This window comes from Mustelus asterias, unplaced genomic scaffold (genome assembly GCF_964213995.1).
Source record: "Mustelus asterias unplaced genomic scaffold, sMusAst1.hap1.1 HAP1_SCAFFOLD_102, whole genome shotgun sequence".
Classification (NCBI taxonomy): Eukaryota; Metazoa; Chordata; class Chondrichthyes; order Carcharhiniformes; family Triakidae; genus Mustelus; species Mustelus asterias.
In genome coordinates this window covers 1,112,607-1,134,556 of record NW_027590149.1, presented here as the reverse complement: position 1 = coordinate 1,134,556, position 21,950 = coordinate 1,112,607, and the positions used below count along the sequence as shown (strand labels likewise).

Below are 21,950 nucleotides of genomic sequence, written 5' to 3'. Positions count from 1 at the left end.
AACACTTAGGAAGCAGTGATCATAATATGGTAGAATTCAGTCTGCAATTTGAAAGAAGGAAGGCAGAATCAGATGTGAAGGTTCTACAGTTAAATAAAGGTAATTACAGGCGCATGAGGGAGGAACTGACAAAAATCGACTGGAAGCAGAGCCTAATGGGAAAGACAGTAGAACAGCAATGGCAGGAGTTTCTGGGAGTAATTGAGGACACAGTGCAGAGGTTCATCCCAAACAAAAGAAAGGTTATCAGAGGGGGGATTAGGCAGCCATGGCTGACAAAGGAAGTCAGGGAATGCATCAAGGCAAAAGAGAGAGCCTATAATGTGGCAAAGAGTAGTGGGAAGTCAGAAGATTGGGAAGGCTATAAAAACAAACAGAGGATAACAAAGAGAGAAATAAGGAAGGAGAGGATCAAATATGAAGGTAGGCTAGCCAGTAACATTAGGAATGAGAGTAAAAGTTTCTTTAAATACATTAAAAACAAACGGGAGGCAAAAGTAGACATTGGGCCGCTCCAAAATGACGCTGGTAATCTAGTGATGGGAGACAAGGAAATAGCTGAGGAACTTAATAAGTACTTTGCGTCAGTCTTCACAGTAGAAGACATGAGTAATATCCCAACAATTCAGGAAAGTCAGGGGGCAGAGTTGAATATGGTTGCCATCACAAAGGAGAAAGTGCTAGAGAAACTAAAAGGTCTGAAAATTGATAAATCTCCGGGCCCAGATGGGCTACATCCTAGAGTTCTAAAGGAGATAGCTGAAGAAATAGTGGAGGCGTTAGTTATGATCTTTCAAAAGTCACTGGAGTCAGGGAAAGTCCCAGAGGATTGGAAAATCGCTGTTGTAACCCCACTGTTCAAGAAGGGAACAAGAAAAAAGATGGAAAATTATAGGCCAATTAGCCTAACCTCAGTTGTTGGCAAAATTCTAGAATCCATCGTTAAGGATGAGATTTCTAAATTCTTGGAAGTGCAGGGTCGGATTAAGACAAGTCAGCATGGATTTAGTAAGGGGAGGTCGTGCCTGACAAACCTGTTAGAGTTCTTTGAAGAGATAACAAATAGGTTAGACCAAGGAGAGCCAATGGATGTTATCTATCTTGACTTCCAAAAGGCCTTTGACAAGGTGCCTCACGGGAGACTGCTGAGTAAAATAAGGGCCCATGGTATTCGAGGCAAGGTACTAACATGGATTGACGATTGGCTGTCAGACAGAAGGCAGAGAGTTGGGATAAAAGGTTCTTTCTCAGAATGGCAACCGGTGACAAGTGGTGTCCCGCAGGGTTCAGTGTTGGGGCCACAGCTGTTCTCTTTATATATTAACGATCTAGATGACGGGACTGGGAGCATTCTGGCCAAGTTTGCCGATGATACAAAGATAGGTGGAGGGGCAGGTAGTATTGAGGAGGTGGGGAGGCTGCAGAAAGATTTAGACAGTTTAGGAGAGTGGTCCAAGAAGTGGCTGATGAAATTCAACGTGGGCAAGTGCGAGGTCGTACACTTTGGAAAAAAGAATAGAGGCATGGACTATTTTCTAAACGGTGACAAAATTCATCATGCTAAAGTGCAAAGGGACTTGGGAGTCCTAGTCCAGGATTCTCTAAAGGTAAACTTGCAGGTTGAGTCCGTAATTAAGAAAGCAAATGTAATGTTGTCATTTATCTCAAGAGGCTTGGAATACAAAAGCAGGGATGTACTTCTGAGGCTTTATAAAGCACTGGTTAGGCCCCATTTGGAGTACTGTGAGCAATTTTGGGCCCCACACCTCAGGAAGGACATACTGGCACTGGAGCGGGTCCAGCGGAGATTCACACGGATGATCCCAGGAATGGTAGGCCTGACATACGATGAACGTCTGAGGATCGTGGGATTATATTCATTGGAGTTTAGGAGGTTGAGGGGAGATCTGATAGAAACTTACAAGATAATGAACGGCTTAGATAGGATGGACGTAGGGAAGTTGTTTCCATTAACAGGGGAGACTAGGACGCGGGGGCACAGCCTTAGAATAAAAGGGAGTCACTTTAGAACAGAGATGAGGAGAAATTTCTTCAGCCAGAGAGTGGTGGGTCTGTGGAATTCATTGCCACAGAGGGCTGTGGAGGCCGAGACGTTGAGCGTCTTCAAGACAGAAATTGATAAATTCTTGATTTCTCGAGGAATTAAGGGCTATGGGGAGAGAGCGGGTAAATGGAGTTGAAATCAACCATGATTGAATGGTGGAGTGGACTCGATGGGCCGAATGGCCTTACTTCCGCTCCTATGTCTTATGGTCTTATGGTCTTATGCTGCCTGCAGCTCAGCGGAAAGTGCGGGGATGGCGGTGGTTGTCATGGTGGGGTTGCTTCCTTGGGTTTCACAGGATTATACTTTGTTATTACTGGTCACTTTGTCTGTATTTTGAGTAAATTCAGAGATGGAGCACCACTAAAAAACTCCTTCACCATATTACTGGGTCTTTAACAGTTCACTGGGAATGTGAGATGGGAAATACAGCACTGAATCAGGTCAATACAATTCCAATACCTTTGTTTCATGTCGTGACGGCTCCAGGGAAATTATAAAACATTCACAGAAACAGCAACAGTGCTGGAGATGGTGAAGATTTATTACACTGAATGGCTGTGTGAGTTAAGGTTCTTGGAAAACATGTCTGCATTACTGAATCTCCATCCTCCCTGACACATATCCCATGTCCCTGGCCTGTGGTCCATGGGGTTCCTCATCATGAAGCATCTGGTCAACATTGTATTGCATCACACTTTGTTCAAAGCTTCTCCACTCTAGATCCAGGTTGTATGGAACACAGCACAACACCTGGACATTTGAGACCCTCGCTGAGTATATTAAATAGTTCCACCAGATCTATCTTTAGAATTCCTCTGACCTGTGCAATGGTCACACTATTTGTCCTGTCGCAGCTGTTTTTTCTCTCTTCCGTGACTGTGTTTGGGTTACACACAGGCACAATTACCCATCCCTACAGTGGGTAGCGCTTGTCTTTATTAATTCTTTCAAGGGATGATGGTATCACTGGCAATGCCAACACTTGCAGCCCATCCCCAATTACCCTTGAGAAGGAGGTGGTGAGCCATCTTCTTAAATTCTGCAGAGCATCTGGTACAAAACCGCTAGGAAGGGACATCCGGGATTATGATCCCGCATCAGTGATGGAAAAGCAATATATTCCAAGTCAGAATGGTGTGTGGTTTGGAAAGAAATCTGAAGCTGGTTGGTGTCCCATCCTTCTGATATCCTTGGCCATCTCGGTGATGGATAGTGCCTGTTTGGATGATGCTGGCTCAGGAACCTTGGTGAGCTGCTACATTCCACCTTGTATGTGGTAAAATACTGCCACTGTGCGTCAGTGGTCGAGACAGTCAATGTTTAGTTTGGTGAATGGCCAGCTGATCCAGTGGGCTCATTTTCCATGGATGAGCTTCTTCAGTGTTTTTGAAGCTGCAGTCAATCCAGCAAGATGAGCGGATTCCATCACACTGCTGACTTGTGCCTTGGAGATGGTGGGCAAAAATTTGGGAGACAGGAGGCGAGTTCCTCATCTCCGAATTCCCAGACTGTGATCTACCCTTGGAGCCATAGTGTTTACAGTTCAGTGTCTGTTCAATGGTACCAGTGCGCCCCCACCACTCAGGATGTTGATGGTCGAGGATTCAGCGATGGTGCTGCCATTCAATGTCAAGGGAATATGGTTAGATTCCCGTCTGTTGGAGATGGTCCTTGCCTGGCATTTGTGCAGTGAAACATTACTTGCCATTTATCAGGTTAAGCCTGAAAGTTCTTCAGAGCTTAAGACGCTAGCTCTGGCGAAGAGTCATCCAGATTCGAAGGGTTAGCTGTTCTCTCTCCACAGAAGCTGTCAGACATGCTGAGCCTTTCCACCATTTTCTGTTTTGTTCAGGTCTTGCTGTTTATGGACATGGACTACTTCAGTCTCTGAGGAATTGTGAACAGTACTGAGCATTGTGCAATCATTAGTGAGCATCCTCACTTCTGACATTATAATGGAAGGCAGGACATTGATAAAGCAATTGAATGTGGTTGGGATTTGGACATCACCCTCAGGAACTCCTGCAGTGATGTTCATGAGGCACTGGAAGGATGACACTTTTCTGACGTTCAAGAGCAGACTGATGGAGCAGCAATTCATCAGATTGGATTTGCCCTGTTTTTTTCCACATTGTCCGGTAGATCCAGTGTTGTAGCTGTACTGGAACAGCTTGGCTAGGGGAATGGCTAGTTATGGAGCACAATTCTTCAGTACCATTGCTGGGGTACAGCCAGGCTGACAGAGTTTGCAGTATGCAGTGCCTTCAGTCATTTCTTTACCTCACATGCAGTGAATCAAATGGTCATCTGTAATGTTGGGGACCTCAGGAGGAGGCCGAGATTAATCATTCTACTCAGCACTTCTGGCTGAAGATGGCACTGATGCTCTGGGTTCCCTCATCAGTAATGAGGGGATTCTTGTAGCATGTTTATAGAATCATAGAATTCCCACAGTGTAGAAGGAGGCCCTTTGGCCCATCGAGTCTTCACCAATTCTTTGAAAGAATATCATATCCAGGCCCTATCTCTGTAACTCCACATATATGGCCCACTAATCCCCGTAACCTACACACCCGGAGATACCAAGGGACAACTTAGCATCGCCAATCAACCGAACCTGCACATCTTTGGACTGTGGGAGAAAATTGGAGCACCCAGAGGAAACCCACACAGACACTGGGAGAACGTGCAAACTCTACACAAAGTCACCCAAGGCCGGAATTGAACCCTGGTCCCTGGCGCTGTGAGGCAGCAGTGCTGACCACTGTGCCACCTTGTTGCCTAATGTAACCGGCATGTCCAACATTTTGTGGCATGTCTAACACTATTTATGACTGGATATGGCAAGACAGCAGATCTCTGATCTGATCCATTGGTTTTGGTGTGATTGAGCTCGGTCTATCATATGCTGCGTCCGCTCTGTGGTCTGGTGGCCGTGTGCTGGAGCTTCACATCTCATCTTTAGATAAACCCAAGTCTCATTTGGTAGTACATGTAAAGAAAATTAGTCGTAGTAACACAGTACTGGTTGCTGGGGAAAGCCACTGTCAGCTTCCGATAAATGAAAAGGTACAGTTCACCTCTCCTGCCTATTTCCTGTCACTCAGATAACTTCATATCCAGGCTGCCTTTGTCTCTTTTATTTCATGGTCTCCAACTTTGCTCCCAAGCTTATTTTGTGTCTACTAATAGCGGGTAGTGTTTTTAATAACACGAATACTGATAGCAATGGTATATTTAGTATCATTATTTGTGTTCTTAAAAACAATGTCCATTATTAATAGGGACATCATTCAGACTATTCTGCACTGTGATTATTGCCATTGCCAGCTGAGCTGTGCCTTGAACTGCTGGGCTGTGAGCTCTGGAATTCTCTTCATAACCCTCCCCACCTCCATCTCTGCATTCTCTTTTCAGATGCTCCTTAAGCTCCGTTTAACGTAAATTTGAGAGTGGATCCCTCGGGATAAAACTAATCAGAATTCAATGTAGTTTGTAATCTGCCTTACCGATATACAGCAGTTTTCTACATTAAATCAAACTGAGAAGCCGACAGACATAAACATCTATAATCTGAATGACAAATTAAACTAAATTGAACATGCGACCAGCCATATCTGGGAATTCTATAAACATTTAATTGTTTTGCCCATCTTTTTTATTCTCATGAATGGATTTGAGAATAATTATAAATGATTAGTTAATTCTTTCACTCCTGAATCTCGCAGTTTATTGTAACTCAGGTTCAGACACATCACTGACTGGTTTGTACTGAGAGCAGAGGTGAGAATATCTGAGGCTGTTACTCTCCAAACTGGAGATCAGAGAGAGAAAGATTTCAGGAATCAGAGCGAATCCATGGTGTTTAACACGAATACTGACAGGAATGATGTGGAATGGTTATTAATGACACGATTACTGACACTGATAATAATTTACAGTGTCAGACCATCCACTGATTATTAACACAATCTCACACAGTCTGATACTTACTGCAGTTTCTGTATTTTACATTCTGGATTCCTCAGAGCCGCAGACAATAGTTTCGCTCCTGAATCTCCCACTTTATTGTGACCCAGACTAAATGGAGAAAGTGAGAAACACATTAAATTCAGATTAATGTTCAGCAGAAAAAATAGCTGGATCTATTTTTGTGTCAGAAACTTAGCACGAGTGGTGACCTGATTCAAGTTACGATATTATATCTCATCCAAGTTGATCTTTCTCTGCACCCCAGCTGTGACTGTGACACTGCATTCTGGACTTTCCTTTCCTTCCCTATGTGCGGTATGCTTTGGCACTAATAAATGTGACAATATTAAATGAGATAATATCAAACCCTTTCTGTTGAATGGAAAAGGCAATAGTCAGCATTGAAAAATGATGAACAATTAACTCTTTTACACCTCTCAAAATGTATATTTTGTTTAATTGTCCATGGGATATGGGTGTCGCTGGCTAGACCAGCATTTATTTCCCACTGCTAATGGCCCCTAGAGGAGGTGATGCCCACATCCTGTGAACAAGCAAGTAACGTTTAAACATGTCCCACATTCTGGTCTCATTTCCTGATCATCAGAATTACCCTCCTGAATCTCACTGACCCTGCCAAGATTCCAAAAATTCAAATCATTTCTGCTGTAAGTCCAGGATTTTCTGAGAATTGTACATTTCACAGAGGGTTAAATGATAAAGCTGTGAGAGTGGATCGCTCGGGATTCCCTGTGCTTCTTAACTACTGACATTATAACATCTGTATAATATCTCAGGGCAAGTTAAAGTGTGAAACTGTGCTAACTGTTGCTTTAAGGTCCATCCCCTAAATTTTATACAACAAGGAAAGAATATTCTCCCATTAGAAAGTTGAAATATTTCTGTTTGATTAGTTTATAGGGGAGGGGTGTCTCCCGCTACATTCCACAGTAAACAGGCTCTACATTTTCTGCAGGTCTGGCTCGTGTTCTATCTCCGGGAATTACCATGAGTTCTTACTTCCAGTCGATCCTCACATTGAATCATAGAATCATAGAAACCCTACAGTGCAGAAGGAGGCCATTCGGCCCATCGAGTCTGCACCGACCACAATCCCACCCAGGCCCTACCCCCACATATTTACCTGCTAATCCCTCTAATCTACGCATCTCAGGACTCTAAGGGGCAATTTTTAAACTGGCCAATCAACCTAACCCGCACATCTTTGGACCGTGGGAGGAAACCGGAGCACCCGGAGGAAACCCACGCAGACACGAGGAGAATGTGCAAACTCCGCACAGTGACCCGAGCCGGGAATCGAACTCGGGACCCTGGAGCCGTGAAGCAGCAGTGCTAACCACTGTGCTACTGTGCCGCCCAGGGAAAGGGTTATCCGCAAACCCGGTTTCATATCACTGACAGTTTGACTGGAGATTTTCCAGCAGCAGGTTTCCTCATTCAGGAAATTCTGGTTTCCTCGGCTCAGATGTAAGCTCTGCAGTCCTGCCACATTTAGCTGTGAATGGTAGTGGATGATGAAACAACAGAAGGAGGAGGCTCCACAAATATCCCATCCTCATGACGGAGACGACTAATACATCAGTGCAAAAGATATGGCTCAAATATTAGTGACTAACTTCAGTGGCTGAACCGTTCAGAGGTCCCCAGCATCACAGATATTTATCAGCGAATTCGATTCACTCCACATGATGTCAAGAAATAGTTAAAGATAATGGATACTGCAAAGACCACAGATCTTGACAATATTCCAGTAACTGTACTGAAGATTACTGCTCCAGAAGCTGCTCTGTTCCTCGCCAAGCTGTTCCAGTAGAGCTACGACACTGATGTTTACCTAAAATAGTGGGAAATTGCCCAGATATGACCGTAAACAAAAAGGAAAGAACAAATCCAATCTGTCCATTTACCACCCCATCAGTCTCCTCTCAATCGCCAACAGAGGAAGGCGTCATCGAGACTATCAAGCAGCATTTAATTAGCAATGACCTGCTCGCTGACTCTGAGCTTGTGCTTACTCAGGGTCACTCAGTCCCCTACCTCATTACAGCCTTGATGCAAACACGGACAGCAGAGCTGAACTCAGGATGTGAGATGAGAGTGTCTGCCCTTGACATCATGGCAGAATATGACCACATGTAGCAAAAAGGAGCCAGAGAAAAACTGAAGTCAATGGAAATGAGAGAAAAAAAACTATCTGCCGGTTGGAGCAACACCAGCACAAAGGAAGTTAGTTATGGTTGTTGGACCATCTGCATGATGCAGTGCAACAACTCACCATGGCTCGTTACACAGCACTGCCCAGTCTGTGATTTCTATCCCTAAGGACAAGGGCAGCAGATGAATGGAAACATCACCACCTGGAAGTTCCCTTCCAAGATACACACCATCCTGACTTGGAAATATATCACCGTTCCTTCACAGTGACCGGGTCAAAATCCTGGAACTCTCTTTCTCACAGCACTGTGGGTGCACCTACACCACAGGAGTCCCGAAATGCAATTCCAGTGATATAATTGTGAGCATAGTTGCTTTCCAAGCAGTTGATAGGGGTTTAATTCTCAGCTATCTCAGTTTGTCGGAGTGGGTGAAGAGAGGGTCATCTCAACTCCAGGAAATCACAGCAGGAATTTCTCAGGGGAGTGCCCTCGGCCCAACCATCTTCAGCTGCTTCATCAATTACACTTCCTCCATCATCAGGTCAGAAGTGGAGATGTTTGCTGATGTCTGTACAACGTTCAGCACCATTCTCAACTCCGCAAGACAGTGATGCAGGACCTGTCCATATTTAGCAAGGCTTGAACAAGGGAAGGGCTGAGAAGTCCCAGGCGATGACTATTTCCACCAAGAGAGAATACAGTCATTTCCCTTTACATTCAATGGGATTATCATCCCCATGAATCCCCAACTATCAACATCTTGGGAGTTACCATTGATCAGAAACAGATGAGCCAGATCAATACTGTGGCTATAAGAGAAGGTTAAAGGCCAGGATTTCTGCACAGAGTAACTCACCTCCTGACTTCCCAAAACATTTCCACCATCTACAAGACACATGTCAGGAATTTAATTAAATACCATCCACTTGTCTGCATGAGCGCAGCTCAAGATTCAGGAAGCTCGCCACCATCCAGGATAACTCTGCTTGTTGACTGGTTCTCCACCCATCACCTTCAACATTCATTCCATCCACCACAGAGGTACAGAGCGAGCAGTGTGTACCATCTACAAGATGCAGTGCAACAACTCCCAATGGCCCGTTACACAGCACCTTCCAATCTTGTGATTTCTATCCCTAGAAGGACAAGCAGATAAATGGAAACATCTCCACCTGGAAGTTCCCTTAAAGATACACATCATCCTGACTTGGAAAGATATCGTTGTTCCTTCACAGTGACTGGGTCAAAGTCCTGGGATTCTCTTTCTCACAGCACAGTGGGTGCACCTACACCACAGGAGTCCCTAAATGCAATGATGGTGATATAATAATGAGCATAGTTGCTTTCCAAGCAGTTGATACGGGTTTAATTCCCAGCTATCTCAGTTTGTTGGAGTGGATGAAGAGAGGGCCTGGAGGCAGTAACCACAACTGAAAAGAGTGGGTCAATCCAATTTAGTCAAGTCTGCGGCTCCAGCCTGGAGCAGTAGTGTTAAACTTAGCTGAGGGTCCGAGGGTCAGTTGATCATTCAGCTACTCTGAGCCGGCCCACGCTGAGTTCAAAAGGGAAATGGTGAATCTAATAGCGACACAGAGGAAACTAAATTCATTGGTTGGTAAAACAAATGCCGTTTTCGACTGGCTTTATATTGCTGTGAATTGGAGGAAGCAACAGAAAGGGTCAGTGATGGTTCTGCTGTTGATGTGGTGTACATGGATATTCAAAAATCATCTGATGCAGTGACACAACAGACTTGTGGCATAAGCTCATAAAATAAATGGGAAAGTGGCAACGTGGATACAAAATTGGATGAACAAAGAGTAATGGATATTTTTAAGGCTGGAGGATGTCGGTAATGGAGAACCCTAGCGTTTGGTATTGGGATCCTTGTTTTTCCCTGATATATGTGAATGATCTAGGTGTTTGGGCGGCACGGTAGCACAGTGGTTGGCACTGCTGCTTCACAGCTCCAGGGACCTGGGTTCGATTCCCGGCTTGGGTCAGTGTGTGGAGTTTGCACATTCTCCTCGTGTCTGAGTGGGTTTCCTCCGGGTGCTCCGGTTTCCTCCCAGTTTAAAGGTGTGCGGGTTAGGTTGATTGGCCATGCTAAAATTGCTCCTTAGTGTCCTGAGATGTGTAGGTTACAGGGATTAGATGGTAAAACATGTAGGGATATGGGGGTAGGGCCTGGGTGGGATTGTGGTCGGTGCAGACTCGGTGGGCCGAATGGCCTCTTCCTGCACTGTAGGGTTTCTATGGTTTGCAGTCTCGAGGAAAATTTCAAAGTTTGTTGATCACAGAACAGTTTGAGGCATTGTAAACTGTGAGGAGAAGAGCTTGGGATTGAAAAACAGACTATGGAGGAGTGTACAGATAGGTGGCAGATTAAGTTCAATGCAGAGATGGGTGAGGCGATACTTTCAGGAAACATGCAGATGAGGAAGCAATATAAAATAATCGGTAGAATTGTTAACGGATTGCAGGAGCAGAGGGACTGGATGTATATGTACATTGATCATTGCCGTTAGCAGGGCAAGTGTAGGTAGCAGTTAATAAAGAATACAGCATCTTGGGCTTTACTGTTATGTAATAATTTGTGTTTGTGGGCATTAGACAATAATTCATGAGTTTAAGTTTAATTTGTGTTTCTGTGCTTGTGAGCTCAGAAAGGGCCAAAACTTTAATTTCACTTCATGTTAAACAAAGCTGCCCGCCTGCGGGTTTTTGGTTTCACTTTAAACTGTCCCTACATTTTAATTTAAGGTTTACGACGTTGTAAGAGTTATGCAGGTTTAAAGAAATGGTTGCTTCTATTCAGAGGCCCACAATGAATGATAGAAGCTCTGAGTTTCAGTTACAACCAGTTAATCCAAGAAGCAAGATGGAGTTCACAGAGGCTGCCAGTAGAGGCAGCGCAATGCAGGCATTTAGAAAGCAACCCGAACTGATGATGTCACCAGTGATCACGTGACTTATAAAGGGACATTGTCCCAATATAACACACACCGACTGTAATACATAACACAGGGAGAGCGCAGTAAAATAATCCTGATCATAATTAAACACAAACTGTAAGCTGCACCGAACAAGACAAACTAATTTCTGTATCGCATCGTACAGAATCAGATGGTTTCTGTTGGGAGAGGGAATGATCCTTTTTCAGATTTTGGAGGGAGGCCTTTACAGCAATAATTATTTAAAATTCATCCCAATAATGTTTTTATTCATTCAAGGAACGTGGGCATCACTGGTTATGCCAACATTTATTGCCCACGCCTATTCCAGGAGAATCTGCCTTCTTGAAACGATGTAGTTTTATCAGAGAATCTGGATTTATTACAGGTTCAGAAGGAGGCCAATCGGCCCATCATATCTGCATCTGCTCTGAAATGAGCATTATTACTTTGTGCCATTCTCCCACACTTTGTGACCATTGGACATTGTTTCTCTCTTGACGTCCTCGAATGAACATGCCTCTGTTTTATTCAAACAAAGGAAATGGCTTCTCGACAATGAGAATATCCGCTATGAGACCAAACAGTTACCTCAACTCCTGACACTTGTGCAGAACGGGTCCCAGCCGCTGGAGCCCTTCACACTGAATGTAGCATTCCACTAGATGGAGGTGTTTTATTGTATCACAGAGTCCAATGACATGAGACAGGACCGCACAGTCAATCGGGGTCAGTCGCAATCCGCTAAATGAAAGTGTTTCCATAGATCCCACTGTGTTCCGAGCCAGTGTTTTATTCTGAGACTCAAACAGGTAGTGGAATGTGTTCAGGAGCTTCCTCTTCCCAGTTTCAGTCTCTGTGTCTCCAATCTGCCCTTCAACCTTCTCCTTCACCCAGTCAATCACTCGGCAGGTTGTTTGATGAAGAAATGGACCCAGAAACTCCACCAGGGGTCGAGCTGACTGTGGGGAGGACAGACCAGCAACAAAACGGAGAAATATCTCAAATCGCCCATCTTCCTCACTGTGGATTTTACTGAGGAGTTTCCCGATATCCCTGGGATCTGGAGTCAGGAATTGTGTGAGTGCAGCTACAAACTCTTGGATGGTGAGGTGTGGGAATGTGTAAACCACACTCTGGGCAGAAACATCTCTCTCTAAAAGCTCCATCAGGAACCCAGACAGGAACTGGGAAGGTTGTAGATTGTACTCAATCAAATCTTTATTCCTAAACACAATCTTCTTCTTGGAGATTCCTGTGAAGGCCATCTCACCAAGCTTCAGTAACACATCACGGGGTTTTTCAATCTCTCGGCCATGGTTTTTCAGAATGTTGTAAATATAGTAGGAATATAGTTGGGTGATGGTCTTGGGAACTTGCTGCTGTTTCCTGTCTCTTTGTGTAAAGAAGGGACCCAGTGACAGACCGAGGATCCAGCAGTAGGAAGGGTTGTAACACATGGTGTACAGGATCTCGTTCTCCTCCACGTGTTTGAAAACAGCTGCTGCCACCGTCTGATCTTCAAAAGACTTGTTGAAATATTCCTTCCGTTCATCACCAACAAATCCCAGGATTTCAGCCCAGACACTGATGTCAGCCTTTTCCAATAAATGTAATGCAGTGGGGCGGCTGGTCACTAGCACTGAACATCCTGGGAGCAGCTTGTGCTGTATTAAACTGTACACAATGTCAGACACTTCACACCAGCATTCGGGATCTGTGCACATGGACTGAGGTTCTGTATTTCTCCGATTGTCAGCAAAATCAATACTGTCCTTGAATTCATCCAAACCATCGAATATAAACAGCAATCCCTCTGGGTTCTTCCAGAGCTCTCCCAGAATATTCCCAAAGTAGGGATACTGATCCAATATCAGATTCCTCAGGTTTATTCTACAGTTAATAGTGTTCAAATCCCGGAATTTAAAACTGAAAACAAATTGAAAGTGTGGGTATATTTTCCCAGTGGCCCAGTCATAAACAATCTTTTGTACCATTGTTGTTTTTCCAATTCCCGGCACTCCGCTCACTGCTGCTGAATTCCCAGATTTGGATTTTCTCTGGGAAAAGCTGCTCTGAAACAATTGATCAGTTCGGATTTTTTCCAGTTCTTTCCGGAGATGTTTCTCTCTCCACTTTTCATGGTCTCGGCCTCTTGCCAGCAGTTCATGTTCGACAAGTGTCCGATCTCGAACAGTAGAAATAACCGTTAGCTCAGCGTATCGACCAACCAGCTGGAAAATTTTAACCTTCTCCTTTATGAGGATAGTGTTCACTCTCAGTGTTTCAGTTTGTACCCGGAGTGTCTCCTTGTGTTTCTGTTGGAGATCTTCAATAAGAATGGAGAGAAAGTTAGTTCTATTGGCATTTTACAAACATCCCGGTAAAATTGACCAATCCATTAAATATTGCAGGCATTAGTTCAGTTCCAACATAGATTTTTGTACAACTGGCTTTGACAACTAATGGCCCATGGGCCAAATTCAGCCACTGAACTGTTTGTATTCAGCCTAATAAATATAGCTGGACAGCTCAGCTCTGCAGAAGTCAAATCTGATCCAAACACCGGTCTCCCTTTCTGCCTCTGCAGATCTGCAGAGTTTTTCCACAATTTTCCTTTTTTATGTAATTTGTCCTGCAACAGAATTAGACCACAAATAAAGAAAATATGGGGAGAAAGGAGGCTGTGATTGGACAAGCGGCAAAGTGTTGAAAACCCCACTTTTCTATTTCAATTTGAATCTTACAGAGCTCGTATCACGACAGCGAATAGCAGAGTTCAGGTCAGGGCAGAGAAAGGGCGAGAATCCTGAGGAACAATTACCGCACGTGAGTGGGGAGTTTGTGTGTGCATAGATATGTGTGAGTGAGTGCACAGAGAGAGAGAGAGAGATGGAGAAAGACAGAAGCAGAGTGTGTGCGAGAGAGTGTGTGTGAGATTATGTGAGAGTGACAGAGAATGAGAACAACTGACAGAGAGCGTGTGGGAGGGAACATGAGAGTGAAAAATTCCCTGAGACTGTGGGTGTTAAACAGAATGCGATAATAACAGAGGAAAGGTTGAGGGATAAAGGTTGTGAGACTGTGTTCGGGAGAATGACAGAGGAAGCGATGAAGAGGGAGATAGTGTGCGTGAGGAAAGGCGAGAGGATAATATTGTGAGACTGAGTAGGTGAGAGTGAGAATGTCGATATAAGATAAAGAGAGAAAATGTGAGAGCAAAACAGAGTTATCGATGTGTGTTTGAGAAACACACAGCGTGTATGGAAGAGAGTGCGTGTGAGAGGAAGAATGAGGGTGTTGTGGGTGTACATAAGAAAGAGATTGTGAGAGTATGTGAGAAATATGTGAGGGGAAGACCATGCGAGAGATTATTTGACAGAGAATCTGTGTGTGACTGAGTGACGATGAGTCTGAGAATGTGTGTATGAGTGCGTGTGTGTGAGTCTCTGTGAGGGATAGAGTGTGAGAGTGTGTGCGCGAGTGACAGTGAGTATGAGAATGTGTATGTGAGAACATGTGTATAACTGTGTATGTGGGACAGCGTGTATGTGTGTGAGAGAGAGTGTATTGTGACAGAAATTGTGCAAGAGAGTTTGTGCGAGAGGGTCCATTGGAGAGGTTTTTTTAAATCATTTACTGGGATCCAGATGTCACTGGCTAGGGTAGCATATATTGTCCGTCGCCGATTGCCTTTGCGATTGTGGCGATGAGCTGCCTTCTTAAAGTCAAGGAACCGAACAGCACGTCTTTCGGGCTATGGGAGAGAAACGGAGCACCCGGAGGAAAACCATGCAGGCGCAGGGAGAACGTGCAGACTCCACATAGACAGTAACCCAAACCAGGAAAAGAACCCGTGTCCCTCGCCTGTGAGGCAGCATAGAGGGAGCAGCTGGAAAATGCAAGGTTAAAACAGAAGTTTAGTGAAGCAAAACTTGAAACTGACATGTGGCCTTAGAAGTTGAACAATATAATGATATGCAAGTGTCACGGGTGAGTCACTTTCATACACACTGTGAGAAGATAATGAGATAGAGAGCTGTGATAGAGCGGGATGCAGCTAACAAGAATTTGGGAGATAGTGCAGAAATATAGTAAATTCGAGGCAACTGTGAAGTGAAACACAGAACGCAATCAAAAACTGTCTAACGACACAACATGTCAGAAGGAGAGAGAGGCTGACATAGAGAGTGATAAATTGACGTCTCTATTCTCAGCTCAAATGGTATGATGTGCAGTTTTAAGAACCATGGGCTGGATGGAATCAGTGATAAATTGAATTATTGAATTTGCTACTGTCGCCTATGGTGGGTTGTTTTACACAGTTGGGAACATAGAGCTGGATGAAGACAGCGACAGGGACGGAGATATGGTGTGCATTTGGTGAAACCATCAGGTCCACTTGCAACATCTGGGCATTTGGTGAAACCATCAGGTCCACTTGCAACATCTGGGCATCAGTGCGAGCTGATTGGAGGGTTAGCAGCTGGAAAGAACCTTGCACCACATGGCATGTTATTTGCTGATATTATTTTCCAAGTGGCTGAGATTTATTTTTTATATGCACTTTGCTTTATTCAGTGATGTTCAGAAAGTTTTAGCCAGTTCACATAACGGGTGGGGCTATGAACACTTTGATGGGCGGGGTGGAGCAGTCTCAGCTGACCGTATCCATGGACACGGCTGTGCTTGTTTAGACGGGAGAGTTAACTCATGTGGCTTATCACCAATGGAGCTGTCGGCCTCAGAGTCGGAACATCTGCTCTGGAGAATTATAGTTATGAGACTCAAGTAGACATTTGATGGGTTGAATAGCGAGCCACTTTTGTTGGTTTAAGCACATTTGGTTTTCAGCACTTGGAAATGGATCAAATTTGCAGTTAAACTTTTTATGTATATAGTTTTTATCTCACAGTGATCCCAAGGGAACCATGTAAAAGCCATTGTATTGGCAGTACATTTTTCTTTCTTTTTCTCCTTCCCCCTCTCTCAATGCTTTCTTCTCTGATATCAGGCTACTTGCCGAGCTGGATACTCCGGTCAGATCAATTAAATGCAGATTATTATGGATGTGTTCAAGGTAATTAGCTAGAATGTAAACCTGATATAAACCTCTTCAGGGAAAAATGCTCTATCAGCTGAAACATCAAAGCTGCAAAATTGCATTTTTAAAGGAAACACATTTGTCAGATAAAGAACATAGTAGCTGGGCAGATCTTGGGAAAACCAGGTCTTCTTTTCCTCTCACCCAACAGGGGGAATAAGGGGTTTAACAATCTTATTTCACAGACTGGTGAAGTTTTGTGTCCACTCACAACATACGGACAATGAAGGCAAATTCGTATTGCATAACGGAGAAGGCACGGAACTTTCATTCATGTGCCCCAAATGAGAATGATCCCCAATTCATGAAAATATTCTTCAACCTTATCTCAGCTAAAAGTACAGGATTGTCCTTATTGGGTGAGATTCGAATTGTGTTCTGTCCCAAATGGGAGACTGGCTCTCAGCATCATCAAACCCCTGCTCCAATATAAGCAAATCACTGAGAAATCGTGTTACTGAATCTGGGCTGCTGGACATATGGAAGCTTCTGCACCCGAGTAACAGAGACTTTGTATTTTACTCCAAAACTCACTGCTTTCACTCTCGCATTGACTATTTATTTACAATTGAGTCAGAGTCTCATAGAATCATTGACAGTGACATTCTCACTATAACTCTCTCTGATCATAAGTCCATAGACTTGTGACCTGGGTCAAAAATCTACTGCAAAGAGATGGCGTTTGAATGCATCTTTCTTAAATGATGATGAGAAAATAATTACAACGTTGTCTATAACTTAATACTGTCTCTGACCCGATGAAACAGCGTGAAGGAACATTTAAGGGGCCACATCATATCATTTACTTGTTCCAAAAGGAAGAAGAATAAATTAAAGTGATCAAATGCAAAAAGGTAATTCATAATTTAGGACAGCAGCACAATAAGCAGCACTCATTAGCTTTGATGGTCACCCTCACAAAGGCTCGCCGAGCTCTCGATACTTGGCTTTCAGAACAAGTTGAAGGGTGTTTATGAGTTGCAAAACAGAGACATTACGAGCATGCGAACAAGGCGAGCCTTGATAGTGGGGAAGGAAGCCACCAGGTCCATCGAGTCTGTACTGACTCTCCGACAGAACATCCCACCCAAGCACTTTCCCGTAACTCCACATATTTACCCCCGCTAATCCCCCTAAATGGATTAGTTAACAGAGGATTTGAACTATTTAAAGAATAAACTTGAAAAAACAAACTTGGCAGCGGTTCAGTGAAGTTCAGGCATTCGAAGTATTTATGGACTATGGTGGAAAATACACAGAACAAGAAAATGAGGTTCTGGTAATTTAGAGTTGCTTCAGTGAAAAAATATAAAGGACAACAGACGAAAGATGATTGGGAAAAACATGAATGCAATGTGAAGGTTGTGATGCGATCAGCCATGGACTTGTTCATAAGAACATAAGAAATAGGAGTAGGCCATCTAGCCCCTCGAGCCTGCCCCGCCATTCAATAAGATCATGGCTGATCTGAAGTGGATCAGTTCCACTTACCCGCCTGATCCCTATAACCCCTAATTCCCTTACCGATCAGGAATCCATCTATCCGTGATTTAAACATATTTAACGAGGTAGCCTCCACCACTTCAGTGGGCAGAGAATTCCAGAGATTCACCACCCTCTGAGAGAAGAAGTTCCTCCTCAACTCTGTCCTAAACTGACTCCCCTTTATTTTGAGGCTGTGCCCTCTCGTTCTAGTTTCCTTTCTAAGTGGAAAGAATCTCTCGATCTCTACCCTATCCAGCCCCTTCATTATCTTACAGGTCTCTATGAGATCCCCCCTCAGCCTTCTAAATTCCAACGAATACAAACCCAATCTGCTCAGTCTCTCCTCACAATCAACACCCCTCATCTCTGGTATCAACCTGGTGAACCTTCTCTGCACTCCCTCCAAGGCCAATATATCCTTCCGCAAATAAGGGGCCAATACTGCACACAGTATTCCAGCTGCGGCCGCACCAATGCCCTGTACAGATGCAGCAAGACATCTCTGCTTTTATATTCTATTACCCTTGCGATATAGGCCAACATCCCATTTGCCTTCTTGATCAATGGTGGAGCAGTTTAGAGGAACCGAGGGGTCAACATTTGCTCCTAATGTGTATGGTCGTATGAATTGCAAACTTGAACCTGTGCAGAACAGATGAGGATGGACGACAAATTCAAACAATATTTAACCCTGATTCCGAGACTTCGATTTTCTGATTCCCAAATTCTGACAACTAATTATTCAGACTCTTAGAAGTGAAATAATTAGTTTGAATTCTTCACTGTCATCACTTACCTTTTAGGTTACTGGGTACTTCCGATAAACCTTGTGGGATGTTCATGTAAACAAATGCATCAGGACCTGATTAAAGGAATTACAGTCATGAAATCAGCTATGTGCAATATCAGAACAATCTGCAATGGTTAATTCACTGCGCGATTTTACTGTACCAAGTGTCGGTAATTCTTTCAGTATTTTCTCCAACTTTGGTAACCCATGGTGCATTTCCACAAAGGATTCCCACATCACCCTGAGAGCCCGAGGGCCTTTCTCTATCACCAGATTTAGGAGCAGTTTGGAACAGTCCGCGAGGTTCCCACTGTCTGCGATTTCCTTTACTTTCTGTAAAGAATAATAAGGAGCGTATTGGAAAACAGAGTGAAAGGTAAGCACTGGGAATGAGAAGGAAAGGATCTGTTCAGGGATTTCCCAGGTGTTTTGAGGACAGGAGGCAGTCCCTGGACTGGGTCCTGATCCCTTCTCAACACTGAATAAAGATCACATTTTGATTCGGTCTTTAATTTAAACGACATATGAATAAACCAATTTTTAATTTAAAATAATTTTCAAAGAGAGTGAGAAATCCCAGAGAACCAGCAATAATTTCAATGGGATTAATTTCATCTGAACTTCCGTGCCCAACATGACATCAGATTACTGTTAGACTATAGGATCCACTTTTTTATGATGTTGTGGCAGTGTATCATGTAAATGGTAAACACCGCTGCCATGTGTGTCGATAGTGGAGGGTGTGAATGCTGATGTTGGTGAGATGGGGTGTCAATCAGGTGGCTGTTTTGTCCAGGATGCTGTCGAGCGTCTTGAAAGTTGTTGGAACTGCGCACATCCAGGCAACTGGAGACGATTCCATCACACTCTGACTGTGCCTTTTAGACGATGAAGAGGTCTTGGGGAGTGAGGAAGTGAGTCACGCTCCACAGAATCTGACCTGCTCTCGTCACCAGTATTTTGTGCCTGGTACAATTCAGTTTCAGGTCAGCTGCACCCCCCCAGCATCGTGATAGTGGGGGATTCAATGATTGTAATGAAATTCAATCGCCAAGGAGGGAGGGGTGGAATCTCTTTTGATGGCATTTGTAATTGCCTGGCATTTTTGTAGCGCGAACGTTACTTGGCATATCGCAGCCCAGGCCTGACTGGTGTCCAGGTTTTCTTGCATATGTGGTCTAATTGCTTCAGCATCTGTGGAGTTGCAAATTGTGCTGAAAATAGTGCAATCGTCAGCAAACACCCCACATCTGAGATTAAGTTAGAAGTACGATCACTGATACGTCTTTCTCTTGCCAGAATATTGCCATGTTTACAGTTTACATTTACTTTGGTTATTTCATGATATCATTTGGAGTGAACTGAATTAGCTAAGGACTGACATCTGTGATGACAGGGACCTCAATAGACAGTCAAAATAGATCATCTACTGGCTCCTAAAACAGAAAAGGCTCGAAAATCTCAGCAGGTCCGACAGCATCTGTGGGGAAGAGAATAGAGCCAAAGTTTCGTGCCCAGATAATCCTTCGTCAGAGCTCTGATGAAGGGTCATCCAGACTCGAAACGTTGGCTCTATTCTCTCCTCACAGGTGCTGTCAGACCTGCTGAGATTTTCCGGGGTTTTCTGTTTTTGTTTCACATTGCAGCATCCGCACTATTTTGCTTTAATTCTTTCTTTCACCTCCGGCGTCCTTCTGGCTAATAATATTTGCCAATGTTTCAGCTTTGTCTTTTGTACTGGAATGTTCAGACATACTGAAACATATTTAATTTAGGACGTGGCTATTTGGGGCGCCTAATACTCCAGATGGTTAGTTAATAATTCACACCAGCCATGGACGAATCAGGCAGGGATGCAGAGCTTTGGATCCGATTCATTAGATTTCGGGTCACTTCCCTCATGCTTGTTCTGCTGTTTGCTATAAAAGCATTCCCGTGTTGAACCTTCACCAGTTTGACACCTGTTGTTGAGGTACCCCCGGGCGCTATCAATGGCACCCCCTCCTGCACTGTTCATTCACTCGGACTGATACACTGGCAATAGCAGAGCAGATGATATGCTGGGCCGTGAAGGTCGAATACAATTCTGCTGCTCCTACTGATTGATCACACTGTCTAATGGCTGCGCAGTTTTGACTCAACTGACCTGTACAAAACCGATCACATTTAACTCATTGGTAAATCCACACAACACCTGAAGGTAAGTCCGGACTTTGCCTCCTAATGGAAAGTTTGTTGGTCACTCCGACAACTTTGACCATGTGCATCTGGACCAGACAGCCTGATCAGGAGGAGGTCAAATAAGTTAAACCTTTTGTTGATTCACTCACCGCCTGCCGCAGACCCAGTGCAGCAGCTATGCCCTTTAGGACGATGCTCGCTCGTTCAATGGTGGCGCTACTGAGCATGACTTGTTGATGGATATTTCAGTCCACACCCAGAGTATATTTCCTGCCCTTGCCATCCTCAGTGCTTCCTCCAAACACTGTGTCACATGGAGGAGCACTTGTTCATCAGATAGTGGGCATTGTAGGCTGAAACCAGCAGGCAATTTCATTGCCACGCTTCCAACCGGATTATGAGACTTCAGGGAGTTCAGACTCAATGTTGAGGAAATCCAGGGCAATCCGCTCCCCACTGGATGTCTTGTGGGTCTTTCCTGTCAGCGGGACAGGTCATACCCAACAATGATGATGGTTGTATTTGGGACATTGTCTGCAAGTATGATGTTAAGAGGTTCATTGTTTCAGGGAACTGGTTGACTAGTCAGTGGGATAGCTTTCCGAATCTTAGCACTGGCCCCACATGATGAAATTTGTAGGGTCGACAGGGTTGGGAATGTAATTGTAATTTCCGGGTGAATCATTCGGTTTCAATACTTTTAGACTTTGCAGCCATTTAATAAAACTGAGTTGCCTGTTAGACTCTTCAAGACGTAATCACACTGTTTTAGAGCTGGGGTCACACGTAGTCCAGACAAGGACAGCAGATCTCAGTCTACCATCGACATTATTGATTGGGATGGGTTTTTACATCAATGGATAATGTTTTCATGGTCAGCATTACCGAAACGAGATTTCAATTCAAGATGTATTAGTTGATTTTCATTTCCAAAATCTTCCACACTGGTTATTTGAAAGCATGTGCCCACAGTATTAGTTCTGTTAAGGGAGCGTTAGTGATTTGCTGCAGTGCATCTTTTACCAGGTGCACATGCTGACATTGTGACGTGGGAGGAAATATTTTTAAGAACAAATTCCATGCAAATCAAGTGGCAGCTCCATTCTCGATGGTGTCGAGCTGCTTAGATAATGTTGGACACAATAATCCATGATTGTGGAGCGTATTCCGTCACGTTGCCCATTTTTGTCTTGTGGATTATTCGCAGACTTTGGGAATT

At 44.0% G+C, this 21,950-nt stretch overlaps 1 protein-coding gene across 1 annotated transcript in view; it reads right to left on the bottom strand.

The window, feature by feature from the left end:
- The window catches only part of LOC144484378 (NACHT, LRR and PYD domains-containing protein 3-like), a 55,017-nt gene that overhangs the window by 17,680 nt on the left and 15,387 nt on the right, over positions 1-21,950 (bottom strand). Inside the window, exons 5-8 of the mRNA XM_078202899.1 lie at positions 18,712-18,883; positions 18,557-18,622; positions 11,763-13,500; positions 6,062-6,148 (exon numbers count right to left, since the gene is read on the bottom strand). Coding sequence (XP_078059025.1) covers positions 6,062-6,148; positions 11,763-13,500; positions 18,557-18,622; positions 18,712-18,883 — 2,063 coding nt within the window. The remainder of the gene's footprint in view (positions 1-6,061; positions 6,149-11,762; positions 13,501-18,556; positions 18,623-18,711; positions 18,884-21,950) is intronic.